This window comes from Adelges cooleyi, unplaced genomic scaffold (genome assembly GCF_023614345.1).
Source record: "Adelges cooleyi isolate 19-005CV unplaced genomic scaffold, UGA_ACOO_1.1 ACOO_flye_CR_arks_rails_tigmint_CR_PRNA_40, whole genome shotgun sequence".
Lineage (NCBI taxonomy): Eukaryota > Metazoa > Arthropoda > Insecta > Hemiptera > Adelgidae > Adelges > Adelges cooleyi.
Genome location: NW_026096079.1, coordinates 363010 through 373024, shown reverse-complemented (window position 1 = coordinate 373024; position 10015 = coordinate 363010). Strand labels below are relative to the sequence as shown.

The window sequence follows — 10015 nt, the reverse complement described above, 5'->3', positions numbered from 1 at the left end:
GTTAACGATTGAATAACAATAATATAATATTATTTAGTCCCTGCCATCTTCAAAAATTATTTCACATTGGTGATTATATATTAACTTAAAAAAAACGTTGTAAAAATGTAGTGCATATCTTTATTGAAAAAAATATCTTCGTTGATTGTTTAACACTATTATAAAATTTCCAATTAAATAACAGAAAAATGGTGATCTGACTATGAGGTGTGAGCATTTTTTTTATAACGCATGTGTTCACTGCTAAAAATAACTATTCTGTGGTTTGGGACTTAGACATTTTTGCAAGTAGGGTCCTTAATAGTGTTGACAACAGACTTTTGAAAATGTTTATATTTCATAGAAAAAAAAAACAACAGAGAACAATCGAAATAAAAAAAAATCTTCTGGAAGAAACGGTAGTTTTTTGGATATCGGTAGCATACAGGGTGATTCATTAAGCACAAGAGAGTAAATTTTTCTTAAGAGTAAGATATTGTAGGAAGACAGAAAAATTATTTGACCATTAAATATACTTTACACTGGATTTTTTTTTTTAAGGTTCCAACACTTTTTTGGTAGATCAAAATTTAAATCTTACTAAAATAAATGGTCTAGTAAAGTTGAAAGACAATCTCTAACCTCGTTATAAGCGACTGAACCATTGTTGTATCTGCCAGATAATTGGATGGCCTATATATATATATATATATATGTGATCATAACACTCCATGTCTTCAGTAATAGCTATATTCTCTTTGAGTTCTTATTTAATTGTGAAAAAAAATGTATTTTAATTGTAGTAAAAACATATACATTTAAAAATTATCAAAATATTATTCAAACAATTTCTAATAAACAACATATATTTTGAACTATCCTAGCAACAACAATACCTAGGAAATAAGTAAAAGAATAATACTGATTAGCTGTGTTTTAATTATGTAATGAAATAGGTATATTACTTAGGTATATGACATTTTTACTAAGATAATTAAAAATAATTTTCTCTCACTTCTCTCTTTGAGATTCTCACTGATTTATGAACACTGCACTCGTAGATGGTACTTGGTACAAGTTGGTTCCAGTCTTATTTTTTGGCCTTATGGCGCTTTTCATATAACTTTTTGTTGTTCCGCCATGTGTGTGAAGCATACCTTAAATGTTACAGAAGTTTTTTTTTTTGGGTAAATTGGAATCAAACTCTAATTTATTTTTCTTACGTTTCTATTCTTCTATTTTTTTTTTATTTTATTTATATATCAATTACATTATGTAGTTGTAAACTATTTAAATTTAATCACACAAAGAAATAACATGAAAGAAAAACATTGATGAACTTAAAACATTTTTCTGATTAAACGGATTTGAACTACGGTCCATGAGCGTCTTACAGTATTGCGTTACGCACTTCTCTATGCTTCAAATTTAATAGAAATAGATACAATTTTATTACTTAAGTACAATATATAAATAATCACACCTAATCAACAAAAACAATTTTTTTTTGGTTTTGTTACAGCCCAAATGTTTTTTTCCTAATTTTGTAATCTATTAATTTTGTAAATATTCACTGTTTATTAAAATCTCATTTATAATTTTTTATTAAATAATTACCTATAAATTTTATGTTACGGTCTTTATAATGTATAATATATTAGAAAATATTATATTAAGTATAGTATATTATTCTATAATAATATATTTATAATTTTCTATTTTATTCTACTTATTCATTTTATTAATAAAATACTTACTTACGTTGTAATAAAAATAAAATTATTAAATAAAAAAACTTTACACTTAACTCGTTAGGTGATGAGTGACAATACAACAAAATTGTATTGACATAGATTTTAGCCATAGACCTAATAAGAAGGTTCATATTAGGTCTATGATTTTAGCCCGTCTTATAAAAAATAAAGAGGTACCACCAAAATTAGTTCAGCGTAATTTTCTAGTATATTTTACATTACCATTTCTTCACAACCTGTCACAAATTAACTATTACCAAAACAAAAATCAAAAAACAGATTTTCATAATCGAAATTTTATTTTTACAGTTTTTCAACGCCGATCACAATATTATTCATTACTTATAGTAGGTATATTACTATACTTATATACTTGTATTGCGTATGTTAATTATTACTTATTTTATTAATATTCTTATTGACATTTGACACTAATAATCGACAGAGATTTTTCTAAATAATACAATAGAGGAAAATAACATAATACCTGGGTACCTATATAATAATAATAATATCTACGTGCAATTAACCAGTTACCGCGTTACTGGTCTGTCGTTATCAAATGCCGATGCGGCAAGTAAACAACCTTTTTGGTGGTTGCGACTTGTGATAAGCGCGAAATCTGATAATAATGTTATTCTGTTGTTTTGAGCTGTGGTCGTTTGGAATCCAACGACTTAAGTCGACGACTATATAGTTTCTATTACGTTCAAAGATTAACACAGGTAGAGAAATAAAATTAAAAAAAAAAAATATGTTCACATTTTCGCCTGTACGTTCTACTACATTGGCTCATCGTGGAGAACCGTAGTAGGTAATGTAAAACCGTTGAAAACGCAATTGAATAGCATAAATTTGTTTTAATCTTAAACAATACCTGTATAATAGTAAACATTCGGTCTCGGACCACACCTTCTAATGGTAGATTAACAGACAGACCAACTCGCAGTAAAACAGTTTGTGTGGGCGTTACAAATGACATCTTACAATGTGTGGGCATGCAAGATCACTGTAGTGTAGGATGATCGTCATACATTGTCACATAAAAATTCTGCTATCGATTGGCAATATTTTGTTAACTACAACTTGATAAAGCCGTCGTTCGATGTCTGGCGATACAATGACCGAAAAAGAAGTCAGTGGTTTATTGGTGACCGAATGGTCGGAATTCATCAAAGGTGAGTCAGAACAACAAAATAGTTTTTTTGTTGCATAAAATGTGTTTGATAAGTACCATCACATACAAACTTTTTTTTGTATGAACAGATCAGCTGTATTTCGCTACATTGTCGGTTGGCGTACAAAATAAATCACCGCTGCAACCGTCGGTTCCGTGGAAAAACGAACACAATTTAGTCTATCTGAACATTGACGATACATTAGTCTATGAAAATTTTTACAATGATTTCGGACCTTTGAACTTGGCTATGGTTTATCGTTATTTTACTATTGTTCGTCAAAAATTAAATGTGAGTATCGTTAAGACAATTTAACAAAAAAAAAAAATAATAATTTGTTTTTTTAATTAGCAACAAAAAAAAGTAATACATTGCACCAGCGGATTTGACCCTAAGAAAAGAGCAAACGCGGCAGTTTTGATTTGCGCTTACATGGTGAGTGTATTAATGATACAATCCAACAAACTTTTGTCGATCGTCTAAACGAATTCCTAATTAGATGTTTTTAAGTAATTTTTTCACGTATGTCACTCTTATTCAGATTTTCTTTTAGACTAACCCAAAAACATCAAGCATAAAAAATTACTACTGTAAAGTGTACTTTTCAGTTTTTTATAAATAGTATAAAATATGTAATATTGATACTATTGAAAATGCGCATTTACAACGGTATTATAGAAAATATGATCTTTGCTTTTCATCCCGCTGCTATTTGTTTCTTTCAGAGTTTTGGATTTATTATTGAGAGGTTTGCCCTTAATCATAATTCTAGTAAACCAGTAAAAAATAGGTGTAAAATATTGTTACATTTAAAATTTCTCACTGCACAATAAGTGAAACTTAAAATAATGGCTTACAATGTATGAGATGTTATTATACTATTTTCAATTACAAATTCTCAACAATGTCAGAGTAATGATCAAACTCTTAATTCAAAAACAATATTTTAAAATCTGTAGAAAAGGGTTAAATTTATTTTTTATGACTTGATTTTATGAGTTTTCTAAGTATTTGACATTGAATATATATTAGATAAAACTTTAAAAAAAACCATTTACATTTAAATTGTATTCAAGAAAACAAAACTGTTCTTTAAAAAATGAAATGAAATTTAAATCTGGTTTTAGTTGCTTTTAGTTAACAATTCTTTTAGTCCATCCAAAACGTTGTTCTGGTAACAATGACTACAAGCACTAATGAAATGACATAATACTAGTTAATGATTAATGACTTAATTTAACCAAAACTAATGCCTAAATTTTACAGGCTCAATGTTTATTTGCAATTTTGTTTTTGTAGATTATTGAACATGACTGGACAGCTCGCCAAGCATATACAACTCTGTCGCATAACTCATTGTTACGATACATGCAATTTAGGTACACAATAATTGATGACAATCAAGTTCAAAATAATTAAATTTATTATTTTATAATTTATTGAAAAATAACTATGAAATTTTATTCAAATTTGTAATATTATTTTTTTTTTATTTATATATAGAGATGCGTCTCTATTGAAAGACACAGAATTTATTATTACAGTGGAAGATTGCGTTAACGCGCTGTACAAAGCAAAGTGGTACGGATTTTTTGACTTTGACGATTTCGATTTGGACGAATACGAGAAATTAGAGGTTAGTTCACGGTTTGTTAGTACGTCACTATTCATAATTTATTATTTTTTTTATGTTTCCAGACTGTCAAGGACGGCGATATCAATTGGATCGTGCCTGGTACACTGTTGGCCTTTTCGTCTCCGCATTCTAGAGAGTATATTGACAAATGTAATTTTGTTTTAATGTCAATTAATATTTTACTATTATCAAGCGTAAAATTTGTTTTTTTTTTTTTGTTTTAGCTGGATACCACATACATTCTCCGGCTTATTATTTTCAGTACTTCTTGGACAACAACGTCAAACACGTGGTCAGATTAAACAATAAAAGAACGTACGACGCTAAAAGCACTTTTGTAGCGGCCGGCAACATCGATCATACGGACATGTTTTTCCCTGACGGCACTCCACCTTCGGACGCTATTCTTTCACAATTTCTGAACCTTTGTGAGGAATTTTTAGACGATTTTCCTAATGAAGAATGTACGCCCGAAAAAACGGACCCACAAGATATCGATAGCCAATTTTCAACATCAAACAGTTCAGTAGAAAATGGAATATGCAGAGCCACTAAGGGAGCCGTAGCCGTCCACTGTAAAGGTAATATCCCTGATACTGTTTAAAACACTTTCCTTTTTTTTCTTCTTCTGTAGCCACAAAATGTATTAATTTAATTCGTTTACCTATAACAGCCGGATTGGGAAGGACAGGCTGCTTGATAGCTTCTTATATCGTGAAACACTGGTCATTTACGGCCGAAGAAGCTATAGCGTGGATACGAATATGTCGTCCGGGCTCCATAATTGGTGCACAACAAGAATGGCTGGTCAAGTAAGCGACGATGACCAAATACCGAAAATAGCATAAAATGTTCATCTCATTATTGTTTCAACTATGTAGAAAACAAAATTACCTAAGAGAGGCGGGTGAACTGTGGCGGCAGAGAATAAAAGATTCAGTCGGTAAATACAAACGGTTCGCCAACGGAGTAAACAGCCTCGAAAGACACACCTCCGCTTCCAATTTTTATACGTTTGTAGATGCCCCTGCTCCGTCTGCATTGAGTTCCGGTAGCGACGAACCTAATCAAATAGATTGCGTTAACAACACATTAGAATGTACTCAAACTGATAAGGTAATTTAAATATTGTATTTTATCAGTATCAATTTGCTACAGCACAATCTTGTAACTATGACCGGTGTTTGGAAAGAACGTGTTCAAAAACGGATGCGTTCTTTTTATTTGAACAAAATATTATCAGACCGCGTTGACATTCATTTTTTTGTAAACAAAATTTGTATTTTCTCAAACTTAAGTGTTAAAAAAATGTTTTTATACGTGCAATATCTATACTTACATTTAGTAGAAATTTTGGGAAGGGGGGCCCTAAATTAAATTAAAAAAACTTATTACATGTAGAAATTTGTACTTGATAATTATTTTAAAATAATATTTGAACGTCGATAGTAGGTATGTTATAAAAATAATATCTTAATAAATACAATTTAATAGTGTAAGTAAAAAAAAAAAAATTAATAATAAAAATACAAATAATGGTTTATTTAAAACATTTTTTTTTGGCTTTGTTTGATGCAAAAGTGTTCAAAAAATCCTCGAATAAGCGGTTTTTTGTTTGTCATTTTCAGTAAACATTTTTAATTAGAGCCAACCTTAAAAAAAAATTAGCGTTCTGCTTCACAATTTGTTAAAAGTATTGCCAGATATAACATCAATGCAATAAATACATTTGGAAAAATATCAATAAGATTTCGTTCATAAAGAAGTTTAGCTATAGCACCGAAATTGTCAACATCTGAGGAAACTGTTTTTAAATAATAATCAAGTTTAGTTTTAAAGTGTACCAAAAATGTAAATTGAGAAAAAAACAGATTATAAGCATTTAGTCTCCTGTCAAATCAAATCCTGTCGTGAATCAAATTTGTCTAATAACTAAGAATGTATCAACTGTAATCTTTTCGGCCACTTAAAAAAGTTTCATGTCGTTTTTTTCTTAACTTGGAACTATAATTTAAAAAAATTTAAGTCCCAACATTTATCTGAGGCCCTTTTTGGGTGGGGGGCCTGGTCTAAGTTTTCTTAGCCCCCCCCCCCCCTCTTAACCTGGGTTTTGATATGGAGATCAACCGTACTGTTTTCATTACAGATCAGTCAATGCCAAAGTTTGTCGACAGTCAAGAAAAAAATGAAGATAAGCGACGTCCAGAGCGACTCGAATCAACGTCAAGCTACGATATTCATAAAAAATGACAATTCCAAGCGGAAAATCACCACTCCTACGAAGCTCGCTCGGTGCGCTTCGATTGCCGGTGTCGTCACCGGTAAAAACAAAGTGTCTTCCTCGATCACGATGACGATAGCCAAAAGTAGTAATTCAAAATCTTCCAGCGTCGCGAAGAATGAGGCTAAGGCCAATAATCGTTTGTCCAGGACGTCAACTGCTGTAGCAAAGCCGACAACGTTAGTAAAAATTTGTTATGACGTTATGACGTTATTATTGTTCGTTCAAAATATTCATTTAAATGTGATTGAAAATCACCAAAGGTGTTGTTTCAAATATTTTATGACCGAAAATAAATTATTATATTTACATATTCCAGGGTCTTGAACGATGATGCGAAACCTTCATATGCACTAGACACCGTCGCATCAACAGCTCGCATGTCACGACGGTTGCGCCACCAGACCGGCGTCGCCAAATAGGTCTTTGGAATTTTTTAAACTGTTTTTTAAACTTTTTTAATACCCAAAAATTGTTTCCGCGTTTCGTACGGTTCGACAGACCTCTTCTTCGACCTTACGAAAACTCCTCGTAATATTAGTAGTTTGTCGTTTTTTATCATTATTACTTCACCGTGCGTTTACTAATCACCGTGCTGCTAACATAATTTTTTATCTTTAATACTTTTTATATTGTTTTCAAATAATATTTCCTTTTTTTATTTAACTATTATTTTTAAGGCTACCACTGTGTACATAGATTGTTTTTTTCCTGTCTTGTTAATTGTGTGTTTTTATTATTGATTGATGTATGTATGTTTTTATAGTGTAATAACTTTAGGCGACCCATCCCAGGTATCGAATCCATCGAGGTAATCGCCTCCTTAGTAGGAAACGATGACTGCTTAAACTGTTTCTAGAAACGACAATGTAACTATTAGTAATAATTTCACTTATTGCGCTATTTAAAAGTGTTACGTCGTCCCGTACTACAACTAACTATTAGTTTTTAATCGTGTTATCACGGTCACTTAAAGTATTGATTAATTTATGTTATATCTAGTCAAAACAGATTAACTTACTGACTTAAAAAAGCTTAAAAATTTTTTTAAAATTTTATTATTGTATTTATCTGGATAATAATTCTTTTAACTTGTGTCGAGAATCATTTTTGACGTAATCCTGTGTGTCGTGTTACATTAATTATATTTATTATTGCCATTGTCGATTACTTTGTTTAGAATATAGTTTTATTATCTTCTATTGTTAAACTAGTTTTTAGAATTTTTTAAGAATTCTAATTTAGTGCGTATGAAATTAACGGTAAACAATAATTTTTGTATAATTATAATAAAAATGTATTGTGTATTTAGATTGTAAAATTAGTTATCAATGTTTTTTTATAAAACAAAATAATAATAATTATAGTTCGAGACAATAGTAAGAACAATATTTTTAAAAAAAGAAAAACAATGTTTTGAATAAACTTTACGTTAACATATTATCATTACATCGTGGTCGTTGTTAAATTTTTAGTGTATCAATACTTTTAGTACTTAACATTGATGTGCTTGATTATTGTCTGTGGGTTACATTATGTTTTTGTTTTAATTAACTGTTTGTTATAATTCGATAAATTAGGTATGTTTAATTTAAGAATTTGAATAACAAATTCAACATGACCATATAAGGGGTTACACATTAGGTACGAGTTACAGTAATAAATTAATACCTACTCTTAAAAACTATTCTCAACAAAAGGCAAATATTAGACATTTTAATGGTCATTTGATAATTGCTTACAATCAATGGTTTTATTTTGTTTATTGATTGAAGTCTCCAATTCTGATATTTAAGTTATCATTTTCTATAAATGTGTATTATCTATCAGTTTGAAGCCTAAACGGTAACGCACACGTTTCATTATCTTTTTTAATTGAAAATAATGAACTAAAAACTGGTTGACTGGTCGATAACGAGTTTTGGATAACTATTTTTGAAATTATTGAAGTTTTGAATTTATGGTACCTAAGTGGAAAGGTGAAGTGTGGTATTTTTTTTTTTTATCTGCGTGCACTTTCTCTCCCGTGTTAACTTTTAAGCTCATAGCTTTAAAAACAGTCTTTCAAAACCGGTTTTCAACCAGTGAAAACTTCTACTACACTATTGTCAAATTAAAAAGTTAAAAAGTGACTGAACGAAAATTTTCCAAATTCACGCAATACTTACTTATAAGTGAGTAGAACATCTGGTAAAAGTTTGGCGATGGAGAAATTGTTCTAACGTCAGTGGTAAGCGTTCAAATTTTACGATTTACACTTATCGGAAATATACACAATTCACATTTAAATAAGAACATAACTTCGGGAACATGAGGTGTTTTTGGATATTTTTTTTTTTAAAATTGACCTACCTGGGCCAAAAAAAAATATTAAAAATTAAATAAAACAAGGACCTATAAAGAATGTATGATAAAAATTTCAAACATTTTTGAAGTATAGTCGCACACCCATTAGGTGATTTCACGTGGAATGACCCTCTGCATATATAATATATGTGTGTATGTGTAGTATTAACTATTACTATATATTATAATATTAATAAAATCATACGTTTACCGTGTGTAGAATAAATAATAATATTATCCGGACATTGTGGTAGGAGTTTTGTTTTTTTTCAATGGTGGGCGATAATGTCATGTCAACGACCGACTAATGTATGTTGTTATTATTATATTATAGTATACAATATGCGACAATTGGCACATGCACATAATAATCGTGTAATTGTGTACCTATATGGGTATAGGTGTTACAGTCATTGTTTTTACCATGGTAAAGGCAAATAAATATGTTTGCAATAATTGCATTGTATTATTAGTGTAAGAATTGATCTAAGTGAGTTATAAAAAAATTTGCTAATTGCTATATAGATCAAAGTATATTTTTTTTTTGCCCCAAAAATATGCCTTTTAGGTACAATTTTTTTAACTATAGACTTGCTTCAACGTTATAACAAATTGATTTTCATTTTATTTAGGTATTCTATACATTGTTAAGATACTCAAGAGGACGTCATACCCTCTATTTGTTAAGGCGTTCGGTATAGGTCATGTTTTGCAAAATCATAATATTTAAAGATTTAACCGTTTTGTCTAATTAGTTCAATATAATTATAGCACTCTTTTTTTTCTCTCTTGGTAGTTAATTTATTATTAATCGGATTATCGCAGCATTCTTGAAATCAAA

The 10015-nt window shown here is 29.8% G+C and overlaps 1 protein-coding gene across 3 annotated transcripts; it reads left to right on the top strand.

Annotated features, from left to right (window-relative positions):
* The first annotated feature begins 2371 nt into the window (after positions 1 to 2371).
* LOC126841663 (dual specificity protein phosphatase CDC14C-like) lies at positions 2372 to 8110 on the top strand. 3 transcript variants are annotated; one of them, XM_050578255.1, is made up of 13 exons: positions 2372 to 2547; positions 2622 to 2911; positions 3000 to 3202; positions 3263 to 3346; positions 4211 to 4290; positions 4415 to 4547; positions 4610 to 4697; positions 4772 to 5128; positions 5221 to 5359; positions 5429 to 5663; positions 6694 to 7007; positions 7148 to 7250; positions 7595 to 8109. In XM_050578255.1, exons 2-12 carry the CDS (start codon positions 2839 to 2841, stop codon positions 7248 to 7250), a joined length of 1809 nt encoding a protein of 602 aa, XP_050434212.1. In that variant the 5' UTR covers positions 2372 to 2547; positions 2622 to 2838; the 3' UTR covers positions 7595 to 8109. The 3 variants fall into 3 exon arrangements, with proteins under 3 accessions (XP_050434212.1, XP_050434213.1, XP_050434211.1); XM_050578256.1 differs by having other exon boundaries at positions 2659 to 2911; positions 7148 to 8110; XM_050578254.1 differs by having other exon boundaries at positions 7148 to 8110.
* The last annotated feature ends 1905 nt before the right edge of the window (positions 8111 to 10015 follow it).